At 33.4% G+C, this 21,904-nt stretch overlaps 1 protein-coding gene across 1 annotated transcript in view; it reads right to left on the bottom strand.

The window, feature by feature from the left end:
- LOC106067490 (uncharacterized) overlaps positions 1-16,739 on the bottom strand; it is a 36,123-nt gene extending 19,384 nt beyond the window's left edge. Inside the window, exons 1-3 of the mRNA XM_056041574.1 lie at positions 16,584-16,739; positions 12,016-12,137; positions 462-518 (exon numbers count right to left, since the gene is read on the bottom strand). Of these exons, the coding sequence (XP_055897549.1) occupies positions 462-518; positions 12,016-12,137; positions 16,584-16,623 (219 nt within the window). The 5' untranslated portion in view covers positions 16,624-16,739. The remainder of the gene's footprint in view (positions 1-461; positions 519-12,015; positions 12,138-16,583) is intronic.
- Positions 16,740-21,904: the final 5,165 nt, after the last annotated feature.

The raw sequence follows: 21,904 nt of genomic DNA, 5'->3' as shown, positions 1-21,904 counted from the left end.
TAATTGTAAAATGGTAATTTTTGTAAAAAAAAAAAAAAAAAGCTTGCATATTTATGTTAAAAAATTAAACGTTTCGCTTTCAGAAAAGAAAAATGTGAAGTAACTGTTGCACAGGAACTTTGCAAGATCTAAAATATCATGATATCGGATTTTCAATATCTTCTCTAGTTTTTGCGATCTTAATGGGATGACGGACGGACAGGCAGGCAGACCACACAAAAACTAATAGTGGTTATTTCCCCTTTCGGAGCCGCTTTAAAAAAAAAAAGAATATTATTTTGATTTTTTATCGCGTTATTGTAAGATTAGCATAGCATTAATATTACGACATACAATGTTGAAGCACATTTGCTAAAAGATTTACCAATGAGTTTCAAATTAATCTTGCTGGTGTTTTGATACAACAGTCTACAAATAACAATACTATCTCCCAAGTTAATAATGATTGCAAAAATACTTACATTGTCCTTGTGACATTTAATGATAGGCTCAGCAATAAGATAAGTAATCGAGCATACCTAAAGTAGAAACAATTTGTAAACTTTAAAGCCTAATATAGAGTTGTTTTTAAATTTAATTCTCTTTAGCTTACAAGAAATAAATCAAGTAAGTCCAAGAGAAATAAACAGACACCATATTTAATCGACATTCAACATAAAACTATTTCTGCAGCTTTTACTGTATCCACAGCTAAATGTATTAATCCTTAATATGTGGGCCTATTACAATGAAACAAAAAGCTACAAGAACATATAGCAGCTAACATCGTTCATGCGCTATAGGTTTTTTTTTAAATTAAAGTCAAGAATAATTTTGTAAGCATTATATTTAAACGTTAAACATTTGTATTTTTGAAAATTAAAAAAAAACTATTTTTAAGAACTTATAAAAAATTATTTTGTAATGTAAAAAAAAAAGAGAAACATAAGACGGGCAACGAGATGTGGAGATCCTTGATTACTTGATTAATCTATGTGTGTAACCAACAGTTGAACTCAAGCCCTTAATAGGCATTCGAGCTGTTTATACCACTCAGTCAAATACAATTAAAACTCTTCTATCACAGTTTGAGATATATATATATATATACAATAATCTCTGCAAACAAATGTTGTGCAGTTATGAACAAAAAAGGATGACTTTTGTTGGGAGTAGCAGGGGGGAGGGGTGTCGTATTCAAACCCACTCTCCACGAAATGACATCCTATTCTCCAAGGTATGGGTGGAATTTTGTGGCTGTTCTTTTTTAGCGGCCCCCGTAAGGGGAAAAAGCCGCTATTAGGTTTGTGCAAAATGTCCGTCTGTCCGTCTGTCCGTCTGTCCGTCTGTCACACTCAGATCTCGAAAACTAGAAGAGATATGAAAAAGATTATTTCATCATTAAATGCGGCTTGAAACGTTTAGGTGCAACGGCTACTTTTGGTTTTCTAAAAGCAAACCGTTTAATTTATAAAATTAATTATGCAAGCGATTTTTTCATAAAAATACACCAATTCTAAAACAATTACGTAAATGTAAGGGAGGCAATGTTACAATATGCTAACAAAGATGGACTATAATTGGGTTATCAATATCAAATTGTTCCGTATTTTCATCTTTAAACAAATTTTAAAAAATATCGACAATAGGTTGTTCAGGGCTTAAAAGAAAAGTAATTTGCTAGAATTGATTACTGAAAATTACTTTTAGACATTTAATTTTCTTGCTGAAACATAACATAGAAGTTTTGTAATCGATAAAGAAAGTTCCGGATTTTGTTTCTTACAAATCGTCTCTAGAAATTTCCGAATTTATTTAAAAATCTACTAACGCCAAATAATTTTTTAAACTCCCTCTTCTAATTAATAAACAAGTCAAATATATTTTTAAAATGTACAGGAAATGTTTACAACAAATATAAATAATAGTTAAAGATGTATTTTCTGGTCAATAGCTGCTAAAATTAAAAGAAAACATTTCTGTTTGTTTATAAAGGCTAATAATGCACTTTGTATGTAAATATCACTCACATTTTTTTAAATGGACTTTTTATGCAGCGATTTTCGTGCAGTAGCGTAACGTTGCAATATGATTAGGTGCTAAACCAATTCCTTAAACTTTTTTAAAAAATCAGATTTTAGTTATTTTTTGTTTAGTGCCTCCATCCGAATAAAAGAAGATTATTTTTGTGCGTTTTGTCTGTTGGTCGGTCTGTCCGTCACGATTAGATTTAAAAAACTAGAACTCTAAAAGCATTGAAAATCTGATTTACCCTTTAATGTTCCTCCCGTAACATCTCAATAGTTTTAAGTATCTAAAAATTTATTGTTCCGGATTTTTTTGTGCAAAACTAATCAACCCAAACAAATTTTTGTTTGCTCTTCTATTTATATTACATTCCATTTCCATGCTTAAACGTTGCAAAAACACATTATCAATAATATGTTGTTCTGTGTTTTATGCAAATAGCATATTAATGCTAAATCAAAATCTCTATACTGACTTATATTTCATTAAGTGTAAAAATGTTCCGGATATTGTTTTATAAAACATGAATTATGCTAATGATTGTTTGAAATCGCATAATTTACTAATATTACACTTATATTATTTGACAATGCGTCACTATAATTGGGTTATCAATATCAAATTGTTCCGTATTTTCATCTTTAAACAAATTTTAAAAAATATCGACAATAGGTTGTTCAGGGCTTAAAAGAAAAGTAATTTGCTAGAATTGATTACTGAAAATTACTTTTAGACATTTAATTTTCTTGCTGAAACATAACATAGAAGTTTTGTAATCGATAAAGAAAGTTCCGGATTTTGTTTCTTACAAATCGTCTCTAGAAATTTCCGAATTTATTTAAAAATCTACTAACGCCAAATAGTTTTTTAAACTCCCTCTTCTTATTAATAAACAAGTCAAATATATTTTTAAAATGTACAGGAAATGTTTACAACAAATATAAATAATAGTTAAAGATGTATTTTCTGGTCAATAGCTGCTAAAATTAAAAGAAAACATTTCTGTTTGTTTATAAAGGCTAATAATGCACTTTGTATGTAAATATCACTCACATTTTTTTAAATGGACTTTTTATGCAGCGATTTTCGTGCAGTAGCGTAACGTTGCAATATGATTAGGTGCTAAACCAATTCCTTAAACTTTTTTAAAAAATCAGATTTTAGTTATTTTTTGTTTAGTGCCTCCATCCGAATAAAAGAAGATTATTTTTGTGCGTTTTGTCTGTTGGTCGGTCTGTCCGTCACGATTAGATTTAAAAAACTAGAACTCTAAAAGCATTGAAAATCTGATTTACCCTTTAATGTTCCTCCCGTAACATCTCAATAGTTTTAAGTATCTAAAAATTTATTGTTCCGGATTTTTGTGTGCAAAACTAATCAACCCAAACAAATTTTTGTTTGCTCTTCTATTTATATTACATTCCATTTCCATGCTTAAACGTTGCAAAAACACATTATCAATAATATGTTGTTCTGTTTTTTATGTAAATAGCATATTAATGCTAAATCAAAATCTCTATACTGACTTATATTTCATTAAGTGTAAAAATGTTCCGGATATTGTTTTATAAAACATGAATTATGCTAATGATTGTTTGAAATCGCATAATTTACTAATATTACACTTATATTATTTGACAATGCGTCACTATAATTGGGTTATCAATATCAAATTGTTCCGTATTTTCATCTTTAAACAAATTTTAAAAAATATCGACAATAGGTTGTTCAGGGCTTAAAAGAAAAGTAATTTGCTAGAATTGATTACTGAAAATTACTTTTAGACATTTAATTTTCTTGCTGAAACATAACATAGAAGTTTTGTAATCGATAAAGAAAGTTCCGGATTTTGTTTCTTACAAATCGTCTCTAGAAATTTCCGAATTTATTTAAAAATCTACTAACGCCAAATAATTTTTTAAACTCCCTCTTCTAATTAATAAACAAGTCAAATATATTTTTAAAATGTACAGGAAATGTTTACAACAAATATAAATAATAGTTAAAGATGTATTTTCTGGTCAATAGCTGCTAAAATTAAAAGAAAACATTTCTGTTTGTTTATAAAGGCTAATAATGCACTTTGTATGTAAATATCACTCACATTTTTTTAAATGGACTTTTTATGCAGCGATTTTCGTGCAGTAGCGTAACGTTGCAATATGATTAGGTGCTAAACCAATTCCTTAAACTTTTTTAAAAAATCAGATTTTAGTTATTTTTTGTTTAGTGCCTCCATCCGAATAAAAGAAGATTATTTTTGTGCGTTTTGTCTGTTGGTCGGTCTGTCCGTCACGATTAGATTTAAAAAACTAGAACTCTAAAAGCATTGAAAATCTGATTTACCCTTTAATGTTCCTCCCGTAACATCTCAATAGTTTTAAGTATCTAAAAATTTATTGTTCCGGATTTTTTTGTGCAAAACTAATCAACCCAAACAAATTTTTGTTTGCTCTTCTATTTATATTACATTCCATTTCCATGCTTAAACGTTGCAAAAACACATTATCAATAATATGTTGTTCTGTGTTTTATGCAAATAGCATATTAATGCTAAATCAAAATCTCTATACTGACTTATATTTCATTAAGTGTAAAAATGTTCCGGATATTGTTTTATAAAACATGAATTATGCTAATGATTGTTTGAAATCGCATAATTTACTAATATTACACTTATATTATTTGACAATGCGTCACTATAATTGGGTTATCAATATCAAATTGTTCCGTATTTTCATCTTTAAACAAATTTTAAAAAATATCGACAATAGGTTGTTCAGGGCTTAAAAGAAAAGTAATTTGCTAGAATTGATTACTGAAAATTACTTTTAGACATTTAATTTTCTTGCTGAAACATAACATAGAAGTTTTGTAATCGATAAAGAAAGTTCCGGATTTTGTTTCTTACAAATCGTCTCTAGAAATTTCCGAATTTATTTAAAAATCTACTAACGCCAAATAGTTTTTTAAACTCCCTCTTCTTATTAATAAACAAGTCAAATATATTTTTAAAATGTACAGGAAATGTTTACAACAAATATAAATAATAGTTAAAGATGTATTTTCTGGTCAATAGCTGCTAAAATTAAAAGAAAACATTTCTGTTTGTTTATAAAGGCTAATAATGCACTTTGTATGTAAATATCACTCACATTTTTTTAAATGGACTTTTTATGCAGCGATTTTCGTGCAGTAGCGTAACGTTGCAATATGATTAGGTGCTAAACCAATTCCTTAAACTTTTTTAAAAAATCAGATTTTAGTTATTTTTTGTTTAGTGCCTCCATCCGAATAAAAGAAGATTATTTTTGTGCGTTTTGTCTGTTGGTCGGTCTGTCCGTCACGATTAGATTTAAAAAACTAGAACTCTAAAAGCATTGAAAATCTGATTTACCCTTTAATGTTCCTCCCGTAACATCTCAATAGTTTTAAGTATCTAAAAATTTATTGTTCCGGATTTTTGTGTGCAAAACTAATCAACCCAAACAAATTTTTGTTTGCTCTTCTATTTATATTACATTCCATTTCCATGCTTAAACGTTGCAAAAACACATTATCAATAATATGTTGTTCTGTTTTTTATGTAAATAGCATATTAATGCTAAATCAAAATCTCTATACTGACTTATATTTCATTAAGTGTAAAAATGTTCCGGATATTGTTTTATAAAACATGAATTATGCTAATGATTGTTTGAAATCGCATAATTTACTAATATTACACTTATATTATTTGACAATGCGTCACTATAATTGGGTTATCAATATCAAATTGTTCCGTATTTTCATCTTTAAACAAATTTTAAAAAATATCGACAATAGGTTGTTCAGGGCTTAAAAGAAAAGTAATTTGCTAGAATTGATTACTGAAAATTACTTTTAGACATTTAATTTTCTTGCTGAAACATAACATAGAAGTTTTGTAATCGATAAAGAAAGTTCCGGATTTTGTTTCTTACAAATCGTCTCTAGAAATTTCCGAATTTATTTAAAAATCTACTAACGCCAAATAATTTTTTAAACTCCCTCTTCTAATTAATAAACAAGTCAAATATATTTTTAAAATGTACAGGAAATGTTTACAACAAATATAAATAATAGTTAAAGATGTATTTTCTGGTCAATAGCTGCTAAAATTAAAAGAAAACATTTCTGTTTGTTTATAAAGGCTAATAATGCACTTTGTATGTAAATATCACTTACATTTTTTTAAATGGACTTTTTATGCAGCGATTTTCGTGCAGTAGCGTAACGTTGCAATATGATTAGGTGCTAAACCAATTCCTTAAACTTTTTTAAAAAATCAGATTTTAGTTATTTTTTGTTTAGTGCCTCCATCCGAATAAAAGAAGATTATTTTTGTGCGTTTTGTCTGTTGGTCGGTCTGTCCGTCACGATTAGATTTAAAAAACTAGAACTCTAAAAGCATTGAAAATCTGATTTACCCTTTAATGTTCCTCCCGTAACATCTCAATAGTTTTAAGTATCTAAAAATTTATTGTTCCGGATTTTTGTGTGCAAAACTAATCAACCCAAACAAATTTTTGTTTGCTCTTCTATTTATATTACATTCCATTTCCATGCTTAAACGTTGCAAAAACACATTATCAATAATATGTTGTTCTGTGTTTTATGCAAATAGCATATTAATGCTAAATCAAAATCTCTATACTGACTTATATTTCATTAAGTGTAAAAATGTTCCGGATATTGTTTTATAAAACATGAATTATGCTAATGATTGTTTGAAATCGCATAATTTACTAATATTACACTTATATTATTTGACAATGCGTCACTATAATTGGGTTATCAATATCAAATTGTTCCGTATTTTCATCTTTAAACAAATTTTAAAAAATATCGACAATAGGTTGTTCAGGGCTTAAAAGAAAAGTAATTTGCTAGAATTGATTACTGAAAATTACTTTTAGACATTTAATTTTCTTGCTGAAACATAACATAGAAGTTTTGTAATCGATAAAGAAAGTTCCGGATTTTGTTTCTTACAAATCGTCTCTAGAAATTTCCGAATTTATTTAAAAATCTACTAACGCCAAATAGTTTTTTAAACTCCCTCTTCTTATTAATAAACAAGTCAAATATATTTTTAAAATGTACAGGAAATGTTTACAACAAATATAAATAATAGTTAAAGATGTATTTTCTGGTCAATAGCTGCTAAAATTAAAAGAAAACATTTCTGTTTGTTTATAAAGGCTAATAATGCACTTTGTATGTAAATATCACTCACATTTTTTTAAATGGACTTTTTATGCAGCGATTTTCGTGCAGTAGCGTAACGTTGCAATATGATTAGGTGCTAAACCAATTCCTTAAACTTTTTTAAAAAATCAGATTTTAGTTATTTTTTGTTTAGTGCCTCCATCCGAATAAAAGAAGATTATTTTTGTGCGTTTTGTCTGTTGGTCGGTCTGTCCGTCACGATTAGATTTAAAAAACTAGAACTCTAAAAGCATTGAAAATCTGATTTACCCTTTAATGTTCCTCCCGTAACATCTCAATAGTTTTAAGTATCTAAAAATTTATTGTTCCGGATTTTTGTGTGCAAAACTAATCAACCCAAACAAATTTTTGTTTGCTCTTCTATTTATATTACATTCCATTTCCATGCTTAAACGTTGCAAAAACACATTATCAATAATATGTTGTTCTGTTTTTTATGTAAATAGCATATTAATGCTAAATCAAAATCTCTATACTGACTTATATTTCATTAAGTGTAAAAATGTTCCGGATATTGTTTTATAAAACATGAATTATGCTAATGATTGTTTGAAATCGCATAATTTACTAATATTACACTTATATTATTTGACAATGCGTCACTATAATTGGGTTATCAATATCAAATTGTTCCGTATTTTCATCTTTAAACAAATTTTAAAAAATATCGACAATAGGTTGTTCAGGGCTTAAAAGAAAAGTAATTTGCTAGAATTGATTACTGAAAATTACTTTTAGACATTTAATTTTCTTGCTGAAACATAACATAGAAGTTTTGTAATCGATAAAGAAAGTTCCGGATTTTGTTTCTTACAAATCGTCTCTAGAAATTTCCGAATTTATTTAAAAATCTACTAACGCCAAATAATTTTTTAAACTCCCTCTTCTAATTAATAAACAAGTCAAATATATTTTTAAAATGTACAGGAAATGTTTACAACAAATATAAATAATAGTTAAAGATGTATTTTCTGGTCAATAGCTGCTAAAATTAAAAGAAAACATTTCTGTTTGTTTATAAAGGCTAATAATGCACTTTGTATGTAAATATCACTCACATTTTTTTAAATGGACTTTTTATGCAGCGATTTTCGTGCAGTAGCGTAACGTTGCAATATGATTAGGTGCTAAACCAATTCCTTAAACTTTTTTAAAAAATCAGATTTTAGTTATTTTTTGTTTAGTGCCTCCATCCGAATAAAAGAAGATTATTTTTGTGCGTTTTGTCTGTTGGTCGGTCTGTCCGTCACGATTAGATTTAAAAAACTAGAACTCTAAAAGCATTGAAAATCTGATTTACCCTTTAATGTTCCTCCCGTAACATCTCAATAGTTTTAAGTATCTAAAAATTTATTGTTCCGGATTTTTGTGTGCAAAACTAATCAACCCAAACAAATTTTTGTTTGCTCTTCTATTTATATTACATTCCATTTCCATGCTTAAACGTTGCAAAAACACATTATCAATAATATGTTGTTCTGTGTTTTATGCAAATAGCATATTAATGCTAAATCAAAATCTCTATACTGACTTATATTTCATTAAGTGTAAAAATGTTCCGGATATTGTTTTATAAAACATGAATTATGCTAATGATTGTTTGAAATCGCATAATTTACTAATATTACACTTATATTATTTGACAATGCGTCACTATAATTGGGTTATCAATATCAAATTGTTCCGTATTTTCATCTTTAAACAAATTTTTAAAAATATCGACAATAGGTTGTTCAGGGCTTAAAAGAAAAGTAATTTGCTAGAATTGATTACTGAAAATTACTTTTAGACATTTAATTTTCTTGCTGAAACATAACATAGAAGTTTTGTAATTGATAAAGAAAGTTCCGGATTTTGTTTCTTACAAATCGTCTCTAGAAATTTCCGAATTTATTTAAAAATCTACTAACGCCAAATAATTTTTTAAACTCCCTCTTCTAATTAATTAACAAATAATCTTCTTATTTACGAAATAATGTTTTTACGGATTTTTATGAAAAATATTTTAACTCACTACTCTCTTACAGTACATTTAACTTTCTACCTAAAACATTAAAAAATCTAATTATCGTTAATATTATGTTCCGATTTTTAAGGAAAACAGAATCCAAACACCAAAGTAAGGTATGAAAATCTCTCCACATGGCTGTAGTACATCTAATTTTTATACGAGACCATCCAAAAAATTTAATTAACGGTATTACATTTATCTGAAATTCTCTTTTTCTTTTACTATTTATATAAACATCCGGAACAATCTATTATATAAACTTTTCTATTGTGTTCATACCTAAAAATTATTGCGATGTTTTGAAACGTAAAATAAAGGTTAATCAATTTTTAATAACTTTTAGTTGTTTTTTTTAATATCAAGATAACGGACAGACCGACTGACAGACAAAACGCAAAAACAATGCGGCTTTGATCCTTTTTAAATAAATTCTATTAGAACTCAGTGCACCAATGTCTATAAACCCTCGTTAAATATCTCGTGTAAATAAAGACATTTTTTTATGGTACCGGTACTAGCCTATTGTGAGGTAATGGAATTTTTTTTCTTTGACGTCATATGAATGGACTCTTTAAATGCAATGTTAAAAGAACGCACTCGGTGCACCAATGTCTATTAACCCTCGAAAAATTGCACGTATTAATGAAAACATATTTTAGTCTAACTAAGCCGTGTGACGTAGTGTTGTTTTTTTCCTTTGACGTCATATGGAGATGAATTCTTTAAATGAAATGCTAAAAGAACGCACTCGGTGCACCAAAGTCTATGAACACTCGATAAATGGCTCGTAATGATGAAGGCGATTTTTAGTCCAGCTAGACCGTGTGACGTAGTGTTTTTTTTTTCCCTCTGACGTAATATGGAATTAATTCTTCAAATGAAATCAAAAAAGAACTCGGTATAGTAATGTTTTTTAAGCCTCGTTATGTGACTCGCGTTTAAAAAAGGAATGATATCTTGATTTAGATCTAATCTAGATTTTTTAAACTAGATCTAGATTTTTATTACAGTATATCTAGATCTGGATTTATATTCCAATTAAAATTATTTTAGAGTCTAGATCTAGAATTTCTAGATCTAGTTAAGACTAAAATAGACTAGATTAAGATGTAGAATTTCAATTTCTAAACTTAAAGTGTAAAAAAAAAGTGTAGATTTTCATTTCCAAACGTTTTGATCAATATTGCAATGTTTTAATATACTAAAACTAATCTACTATTTTTTATTAAATTTAAATTTAAATTTACGGCAAATGAATCTTTGAAACATTATTACTTTTGACCATCAAAATTAAATCACCTCTTGAATATTATTTGCGAATATGCAGATCCGACAGGGATCCGACTTCGACGAAGGCCGCCTCTGAGTTTGTGTAACACAAACTCTCTTTGTAATCTTGTTATTTATTATAATTTTTATTGGACAGTATATTTTAATGCTAACCCATCACTTGCCCCAATGTTGCCAAAGGGGATTTGAGGTAAAAAAAAATCCTCTTCAATAAGAAACTAAAGCAAACTACAGTCACCAAATTTCATGAGCGTAGCCACGGAGTTTAAAACCCTCTCCATAGGGTTTGGAGTCTAATCCCCCCTCCAAAGGTTGTGAGGTCCTTTACCCATTGGTACGCTTTTAAATGTTGTTTCTATTCAGTCCCTCCTTAATTTCTTCACATTTGCCTCGTCATCATAGGTTGATGTAGGAGCGTACGCTTTTATGATGGTGATGTTGAAGGGTGATGCCTTTAAACGTATGGAAATGAGTCGACTTGATAAAGGGTAACAGTTCACAACACAGTTGTTGTAGATTCTGTTTACCAGAAACCCCACTTCTTGTTCGTGAACATCTGGTAGTCCACTGTAGTCCAGTTTATGGCCCTCTTCTGCTGTTGTTTCACTATTTTTTTCCAGCGCATTTCAGAGAGTCCAATGATGTTCAAAGGAGTTTGTTCAGTTGCTGTATGAGCTCTTCAACTTTTCATTCGTCTCTGAGTGTTCCTATGGTGATTTTATTTCTGACATTTATTTTATTTTAGTATTGTCCAGTTATGTACTTTTCACCTACCGTACGCCCTAGTCTGTGACTGCAGACGCGGCCCTTGGTAACCCGGACGACGTTCTAGCCGGTATGTGTTTATTTATGTGTAACCAGCGCTATATACCTTCATGACGGCACCCATAATTCTCCATGCCTGACCACAGCCAAGTGGGGGCACTGGAAGAGGGAGTACCTTTAATGGTACGGCATGCTGCACCTTTGGGTGGACGACCTCACTGGTCCCCTTCCAACCCCTAAATCTCTCACATGTTGCTCCTAGCTCCATGCCCTGGAAAATCGCTTCAGCTGAGTGACTAAATCTTGTGAGGGGGTGTTGATAACATGACATCACTGGACGAACGGTCTTCTTGACTAAGGTAACCGGCCAGGGCGGAGAAGTCCCAAGATGAACTACAAAGGTCACATGCTCAGGACCAAGGTGAACCACCTTATTGGAGGTACTCGGCTGTGGTCAGGCATAAAGCAAACTAAAGTGACCATATCCATGAGCGTAGCCAAAGAGGTTTTGGGTTTAAATTCCTTCCCCACACCCCGACTAAAATCCTGGCTACGCCAATGTGATTTTTATCTTTACATGTATTTCAGTTAATCCTAATTCAGAATTTTAAGAAATGTTGTTAAGGACACATATTACTATAATACGTCACATGATGGTTAGATATAGATTTTTTTTTCAATTGTTTTCTAACCTCATCTGCGTGGCAATATCTTGTCGTACTTAGACATTCTGGGAACCGGTTGGCATGTCCATCACAGTTGTAGCATGGAGGGGCTGTGATTATTGATTTGTGACCTTCTCCTTCTGCTGCATCTACAATTGTGCAGACAAGAGATTGCGTAAATGTTCATTGGATCGAGATAAAAGCAAAAAATTCTAAAGAAAAAAAAAGACAACCACTTCCTTATGCAACATACCGTTACAAAAGCTATTGACCATATACTGTCATCAAATCACATTCTCATCCTAAGATGTATGTATACAAGAAAAATGCTATGAATACAGTATACAAGTACACCAACTCTATGTAGACTATAAAATGGCTTAAGACAGTATCAAACGGAAATACATATATCAAACGCTACAGGATTTAAGAATACGCGACAAAATGATAAGACTTGCATAAATGACATTAACACACCTCAAAAAGTAAAATCATAATACAAAGAAAACAGTGACAGAAATTTAGGATTTAACAAGGACTAAGAGAAGGAGACTCACTTTCATGCTTTTCAATCTAACTCTAGAAAAAGTAATTGAGAGTATACAAATAAACACAAGGGGAACAATAACTAACTACTTCAGAAGAGAAAACAACTAGAAGTAGCATTTCCACCAACAGGACTTGAAATAAATGACAACAAAACCAAGTCTGTTATGATGACAAGAGAAAATCAGGCTGAAGAAAAATATATTTAAAGTTTAAACACCACAAGTTTGAAAAAGTAGAAACGTTTAAATATTTAGGAAGCATGATACATTTCAACAATGATACCACAAACCGCTGTGAGCCCACAACCGTTTGTGTGTGTGTAGCAGAACAACCGCAGTCCACTACCATGGCCTTAGTTATTGTGTAAAGTTTTAAGTTGATTTCTGTTATTTATATTTTAGATCTAATGTCATTATTTATGTTTTAATATATTTTAATTAGATTTGTTTATTATTGGAAGGGGGAAATAAGTTGTTTTTTTTTGCTTTAATGTTTATTTTGTTGTCACGGGACCAGAGTACCTAGGCTACAACGAGGGCGGGGCGATCTGGGAAATCTGGGGAAAGGGGCAGTGGTCATCACTGGTCAGATACTGATGATGCATGTAGACGTAACCACTGAGGTTATGCGTCACTGATGATGCAAGGGGACGTAACCACTGTGTTGCGGTGTAGTCCACGTGGGAGGGTTCTTTTTGCTCTGAAAAAGAGAGAGTTAGTTGGCATGGGTCTTGTAGAGCGGACGGTCGTATTTCCCGCTTCTGCTTGTCTTCTCAATATTGTATGAGAAACTGATAGTGAAATCTAACGTTGATAGCGATTAGACACCTTAGTTTAGTAGTTGATGTACCTGTATATAACGTTTCATTTGGAAGATTATATGTTGTGTGTAAATAAAGTTACAGTTTAAAGTTATAGTTTCTAACTATATTCCGGTGTTTAGTTTCATATCTAAATTATATAGACTAACACCAAAATCGCGACAGGGCTAAAGCCACCAAAGTTCCAGCGTCAACAGTCGGGCCTCCAGAATCAACCTAGACTACGACCAGTTCAAGCAGGCGCCAGCACACTGCTAGCGTCTTGTGACAAATGACCTACCACAGAAGTAAAGGGACAACTAGATGCAGGCAACAGAGCTTTCTATAACACAAAGCACATACTTAAAAGCACATTTATATCTAAGAAAAAAAACAACAACTACAAACCAATCCTAAGACCAGTAGTTATGTATACAAGTGAAACCAGGACGCTGACAAAAACAACAAAAGAGCACACTAAATTCTTGGGAAAGGAAAATCCTGAGAATCCATTACTATGAGGAAACTGGATGGAGAACGTAATGCCCTAGATCAGAATAGAAAGATGTGCTAGAGCAATCCAGGACCCCCCGTGGGCTGTAGTGTCACTAGGATGAATGGATGGATAGTGGCTGCCTAAAGATCTTAAATGTGTGAAACTAAAGTAAGAAAAAAAAAGGTTACTTTGAAAATAAGATGTATATGTCTTAAATTTGAGGGGGGGGGGTTGATTGCAAATAAGTTTGTTTTTTGGGTGTATATGAAATAATAATAATGGCAATGTCTTCGATTCCAAAGATTAAGGATGTGAGTGAATTGTTTCATATGACTACGCACGTAGTGGCGTAGCATCCATGGCGCGAAGGGGTACAATGAACCCGGACCCACGACCATTTAGGGGCCCACACCCGATGGCGTAATAACCATGGGGCCAGGGCCAGGTTTATCTATATGCCACATAAAGGGTTAGGACCCCCAAAAATATTTAGTAGTTAAATATAATATCTGAACTAATATGGGGCCCCTTATCTCAAATAGCTTAGGGCCTTTTTAAGTCTAAATACGACACTGTATGGCACTTAGGAGCTTCATTGCGCCTGGGCACATGACTAATGACCATTTGTGGCCTGCCCTACATGAACCAATGGGGCTTACAAAAAAAGTGAGGAAAAAAAAAAAGCTGCGATTCTTTAAAAATAATTAATTAAAAGTTTTCTTAAAATATCCTAAAAGTCGTGTCAAACTTTATATTAACTTCAAAACATTTACCCGTGTTTTCAGCTAGAGTTTGTATATAAATGGCTTGGACTGTTTTAGGAACTGCTTTCATAAGGTTTAATGTTATGGTGTGACTCTGCATTGGGGGGGTGATGTTTGTGTCCCATCCTTTGTTTGGGTTATTTTCCCTATATGTTAATTAAACCGTTGATAGTATTTCCGTTTTATGTTTTTCATTTTTCTATCACCAGAAATGTATATTCTATACTAAACAAGCAAAAGAAACATATTCTGTTACTTAGGGAATGGTTAAAATGTATACTTTTTGTGCTACTTATCGTGACTGAACTGGGAAGGAGGTTTAAAAAAAAACATTTCAAATAGAGCGATAATTACATTTATCAAGGACCAGTGCCAGTGTCTTTCACTTGAATGGCTGCCTTGTCGTCTGGTATGTGCACTGGACAGTCGTTCGGATGGTCTTAGGCTTATACCCCGGGACAGCATCAATGTTATTTGTTTTCCAACCGAATTGTCAAAACAAAAACACGAAAGGCCTAATAATAACTTAACTTTTATCAACAATCTTTGCCAAACATGAAAACAACATGAAAGACTGAGAAAGGTGGATGATGCAAACATGGAGCACAATGAAGAAGTTGACAATTATTGACGGAAAGTAATTTCATCGCATAGTGAAAGTTAGTTTTAATTTGCAACAACCTTTTATTTAGTAGTCATCGCGGAGAATATCGTTAAGGTGATACAAGTAGCAAACGACAATTTCTGAAATTCTTAAGGAAACAAAACACAACCCCTTAATTCGACCCACAGATTCAAAACGAAATAATAGACCTGTTGGGCAATGCAGTTTTACCAAAAATACTAAAAGAGACCATTTTTATCTATTATGGTTGACAATGTTGATTAAATTAGCATTATTGTCTGAAATTGTTTTGTGTGCTTCTAGACGAAATACCCAAAGAAATAGCAATCAGAGAGTCATTTGTAGTTGTTGTTATATTTGTGAGAACCAGAAGTCTGCAGCATTGGCTGAACAAATAGTCAAATATTCCAATAAATAGAAAATCACCATCTTTCTTTAAATTACTTGCACAGCCAAGGCAATGATGGTGTTCCAACATGAGCGGATAGTACATTAGTCTTCAGGTACTGTTTCAGGTACTGTTCGGACAAAAGCAACCGTTAGCGCATTATGTTCACTGTGCTAAATATTACTTTAAAATTGTCTTCAATGATTCTGTAAGCTGTGTTCATGAAGTCGTCTTTTAGTATATGTCTCACACAAAATTTGTCCTATGGGAGGGGGGGGCATCAACATGTTCTTGAACCCGGGCCCACGGGTACCTTGCTACGCCACTGTACGCAGGCCCAGTTGTGAGCAGCATACGTTTCCGTATCTCATGCAGACAAAGCCGTTGTCCGCCGTCTATACCAAGTCTAATTACACACAGTGTGTGATGTTACACAAAGTCAATAAGTACAGTTGCTCTTCACAGTCCAAAGTTTATTGAAGATAAGCTCAACATAGCACTATCTGTGGATTACTGTAAATACCCCATAAAATGAATCATTCCATAGTTTTAAACAAAAAATCACAAAGAACGCGTGGTGTTATTATAAAAAATGTAAATAGTGTAACAGCAGTTTAAAAGTATCATAATGTAAGATAAATATCCTTACGGACAATAAAGATAAGCCCAATTATAATTATATATTAGCGTATCATGTTAATGTCAGATAGTTATTTGATATGTATTGGATAATCATTAGGCCTAAGTTTAAATTGCCGACTTAGGCCCTACAGTAAGCCCTAATTATCGAATTTAATTAGTAGGCTTATAATCTAATAATTGAGGTTCAATGTATGTATGCACAATTTCATGAAAATATATTTAGTTGTTAATTTATTCTTCCGTTGAAAATTATTTCGTTGTGTTTACAAGACTTTTTGTGGTTATCAATTTTTGAACTCACTACAAATCAGAAAATCAGGTAAAGTACCTACCCCTAAGGAAAAGTAATAAAATAGTAATGAGTGCTCGCATGGCTAATGTTAGATATAGATCTAGTCCAACACTGTTTACACTTAAAAAAAAAAAAAACGTCAGTGTTTATTTCAGAGCACAGACTACGGAACTATCGAGTATCAAGCTAAGCCAAATGTAGGGCCTACCATACTGTAAAATGCCTTGTTTGTAAACTAAAAAAAAAAATATTCTTAAACAAAAAAAAAAAGCTTATTTTAAGTCTAGTTGTATTAATTAGTTTGAATGTGTCATGTAATGCTATTAAATTGGTAATAGACAGGGCCGGACTTAGGCCCCTGCAGCCTATGCAGTCGCAGTGGGCCCTACACTTTCATAGGCCCCGAACTAATTCTAGGGGTAAATTATGAAATTAAACCATGTAACTTATATGAAATAACAGGGTTTCCGCTGCCTCCCGATTTTTAGGGCCTCCTGGAAATCTCCTGTAATTGCAAAAATATATCAAAAAGTTCTGGAAATCTCCTGAAATTATTAAAATCTGAAAAGTCATAAAAATCTTCTGAAAAATAGAGAATATTGTCAATTTGGGGCATTTTTGGGTGCCAATCCTTAGCGCGATAAAAAAAAAACGACATTGTCAGCTTTCATTTAATAAAAAATTTATTACAAAGACGATTATATATTCTAATACAAAATCCTTAATTTTGACATTATGCTTATCCTTACCCAGTCTAGGCCCCGCGCATTCCATTGGGCATAGGGCCTCGCAATTGTTAGGGCCGGCCCTGGTTATAGATCTAGACCAGAGGTGGGCAAGTTACGACCCGCGGGCCACATGCGGCCCGCCGAAGAGTTTTATGCGGCCCGCTGACACCTATAGAAATCATATTAAAAAATGCGATTGTATTTTTTAAAAAATGTTATATATCTTCGGTACGACAGTAGTATCCGTTTTACCCACGGGCTTAGCATGGAAGATATTATTATGTTTCTTGAAAGACATTGACTGTGACTTTGTTACTAATATTTCTAATGAAGACTGGAAGAGAAACTTTAAGTATTTCATAGGTAGTATTGCAATGTTGTTGTTTTTTCATATGTATGTGCATGTTAAATTTCAAACAAAGCTTTCCCAATTCTCCTGGCAAGCTAGTGAAAACAGGTGAAACTATTACTAGCGAAATGGTTGAAAAGTACAAGACTTATTTGGATTCCTTGATTGAGGAATTTGAAAACAAATTTTAAAACTTCAAGAACTTGGAACTAGACTTATTTGGATTCCTTGATTGAGGAATTTGAAAACAAATTTTAAAACTTCATGAACTTGGAACCAGTTTTCAATGCCCTCAGCTCACCATTAAATGTAGAAGTGATGCAGCTCCAGAGGACATACCTGAACACAAATTATGGCCTGATATTGAAGTGCTTGATGCAGCTCCAGAGGACATACCTGAACACAAATTATGGCCTGATATTGAAGTGTTTCAGTCAGTTCTTCCTCGGGAGTTTTATGGTTGCCAGAAGCTGTAGTTCCACACTTAAAAATACTTTGAAGCTAAACTTTCACATTATTTGGGTCCATATATATCTGTCAGCAAACCTTTATTTGTTTAGGAAAATAAAGAAGTGTAAGAACAAGTCGATGCTGACTGACTGTTATTTGACAGCAGTCACTAGGAAAACAACTAATGAGCTAGTTCAGTTCTACATTATGCTCGAGTGTAAGCACTTAAATACTTCACAATAAGTACAACAGTTTTAGAAACTTCTAACTCTTGTTGTAATTCCTCAATTGGGAGTGAAAAGGATGAAATCTTAATGTACATACAGTATAAATGTGAATTCAAAGGCACTATAGACATTCAGCTAGCGTTATTTTCTGTATATATTGTTGTGGGCTAATCTAATCTGACTTCGACTATGTATCAATAATTACTTAACATTAGCCACAGAACAGAACAAAATAGATATACTTGATAACAACATTCAGTTCTATAAAATGAGACTTTATTAACCACTGGGAAATCCGTCCAGTCTTTCTAAAACGTCGCTATATCTAACTACTATTCAATTACTATTCAAAACACAGCCTACTTCTAACATAACGCCATTTTGGTCTAAGTCTACTATGTCATTAGTCTGTCTTACTACGTCATTACTTTTACCGTCGCTAAAACTATACACAATATATTTAACTAACAAAACTAACCTACTCTCTAAACTAGTACATTACAATATATATATATATATATATATATATATATATATATATATATATATATATATATATATATATATATATATATTGTTACGAATCTCACTATCGAGGCTCTCTTGCAAACTGCACCATACACCACCAACTTAAAGAACTTGACAACTCAGGGCTCCAAAGTAACGTAACACTTTAATAGTTGAATAAATAACAGCCAATACTGTACTATTGGCAACACGTACACTGTACAAATATCTCTCCGATAACACCGTACCGCCGTATCAACTCTTGCACTGGGTTCAACAGTTCAGGACTGACTTCACACACTAGGCTCGTTGTGTCGGACTCGATCGCAGACCAAGATCAAGACGCCAGTCGTCTCAACTGTACTTGACAGTACTCCGCACTGAACCGTCGTAATGCTCCGTACAGAACCACACCGTTGAACCGAAAACCTTCTGTCGTGAACCCCTTTTCTGAACCGTCTTGACTGCGACACCTCCGCTCTTATATAGGGTCCCTACTGGCCTTCTCGAACCGGACAGAACGCCTCTCGACGTTTCTAGGTGGTCAGGTGACTACAACTCTCGTGACGCTCCTGAGCTCTGTTCACGACGTCGATCCTTCCCGAACCGTCGTGTTGACACTCGTCTCGGCCGATCGTCGTAACTCGTCACGGTTGACCGCTCGTCTAGCGCTGGCCTGGGGCGATTTGCGCCACCACCAGTTTTATAACAATATATATGTGTGTGTGTGTGTGTGCGGCCCCCGCTTCCCAAATTTTTGTTAATGCGGCCCTCGATAGAAAAAGGTTGCCCACCCCTGATCTAGACTATTTGTAATAGATCTAGATTAACAATAATAAACCTGTGCGATTACAAACCTTTTTACAAATTATTTTTGTTTAGAGCTATTTCATGTTTATCCTGTTTTTTTTTGTTTTTGTTTTTTTTTTGGCTTTCTCTTTACGCAATGATCCTATCACTTGTCTGGGCCAGTTTAAAAGGGGTAGGGGGGAGATCACAATGGGTGATCGCTTTTTAAATGTATTTATAAAAAAAAAGGAAAGACCTGAGTTCTAATTAAACTTATACCACCCCATTCTTCAAGTATTCTTGTTTTGTCAGGTAAAATAAATAATTATGTAGAATTTCAGCTTGATCCTAAATTTGGTGCGGGAGAAATAACGCGTACAAACTTTCCACCAGACAGACATAAAAGACAGAGTGAGTTGATATAAGCTTTGGAAATAGGCCTGCTAATAAAAGCTTACAGGTTAAATATAGTATTTTCATAGGATTGAGTAGACATCTTTATCAAAAATGGTGTAAAGTCCATTATTTATTTTCTCTTTTACTAATGTGTGAAGTGGATGGCATCAGCGACAACCGTCATTAAAAAGGCGAAGCAACGTCCACGACATCATTCCAATTGAGTACTAGCCAACTTGATGACGAGCAACCGACACCAGTAGAGAACAGTGTGAATATCTTCACTCCCGGCGTCTGTCACTCCACAATCGACACCTGTACTGGCAAACTGCCATTGTCACGTCGCAGTGTCGTAGCTAGGGTGGGGGGAGGGGGTTAGAATTTGAAAATCCCCCCCCCCTTCCCCCACTTGAGGGGGTTCCCGAAATGAGTATCCTAAATTTGTTTTTACCTTTAATATTACGGCATTATCTCATGTCATAAGAAGGTCTACAGAAGCTAGTGAACGCCTTAGCAGCTGCTTGTCAAGAGTTTAGCCTTAATATAAGTCTCTCCAAGACCGAAATCCTGGCACAAGACGTCGCAGAAATACCTATAATACAAATTGGGAACCACACCCTTTCAGTGGTGCAGGAATTTACCTACTTGGGCTCAACAATTGTCAGTAACCTAGACTTAGACATCGAGCTGACAAAAAGGATAGGAAAAGCTACCACAGCATTGGCAAAACTCTCCAAGCGCGTCTGGGAAAATGGTAAATTGACCACAGGGACCAAAATCCTAGTCTACAAAGCCTGTGTTGTAAGCACTCTCCTTTATGGCAGTGAAAGTTGGTCAACATACATGTACCAAGAGCACAGATTGAATAGTTTCCACTTGCGCTGCCTGAGACGCATAATGGGCATCTCTTGGAGGGACCATGTCTCCAATCAGGAAGTTTTAAGATTGGCCAATATGAACAGCATGTATGCTCTCCTGACTCAAAGAAGATTACGCTGGCTCGGACATGTCACCCGCATGCCAGATGGTAGAATCCCGAAAGATATCTTATATGCTGAGCTTGTGGAAGGAGTCAGACCCAAGGGCCGCCCAAGACTAACATATAGAGATGTCTGCAAGTGAGACATGAGAGCCTCAGGCATCAGCGAAAGTATGTGGGAAAACATAGCCAAAGACCGGAGTGCATGGAGACAGACTGTGCGTGCTGGGACAACCCTTGCTGAGAACAAAAGAATTGAAGCGGTCTTAATCAAGAGGGAAAAAAAGAAAGCTGCCCTGTCCGCTAGCCCTAAATCAGAGGCATACACATGTACGAATTGTGGCAAAGTCTGTCGTTCTAGAATTGGCTTGATTAGCCACACCAGATTCTGCCCCGTCTCAAGATTAAGCCAAAACCAGTGACTCATTTGGGCACATCCATTGCCTTTCGAGACAAGAGGAGTCATATATAAATGTTGAATGTCAAAATGCCGGGCCCCCAAATCCCTAGCTACGCCACTGCCCCACGTCTTTCTAGGGGACCAACAGACTTGAGAAGGGGACACTCTAATAATCGCTGCCCTACAGTTGTCTTTGGTGTACATACATATATGCCACTCATTGCATGCACTACGTGGATGAACTATTTAGAGAGACAAACTTGGACTTCCGATTGGTATGACAACTAAGAAGGAAGCTGTGTACTGTAATGGAGGTGGATTGCAGTATTTTTGTGTGTGTTTCATCTAATATTGAACCCTTATCATTGTTTCATCTTTCGTTGAGGTTCTTGTCATATAATTATTTCAATATGTATAGGAAACATATCGTTTAGTAATTATAAGATTTCATTCCAAATAGATCTATCATTACAAAATTGGTGTTAAATTTTCAGTTATTCCTCTTAGAAAGAAGCATGTAAAAATATTCATTCTAA

Source organism: Biomphalaria glabrata, chromosome 9 (genome assembly GCF_947242115.1).
Source record: "Biomphalaria glabrata chromosome 9, xgBioGlab47.1, whole genome shotgun sequence".
NCBI classification, from domain to species: domain Eukaryota; kingdom Metazoa; phylum Mollusca; class Gastropoda; family Planorbidae; genus Biomphalaria; species Biomphalaria glabrata.
This window is presented reverse-complemented; position numbering and strand designations above follow the sequence as displayed.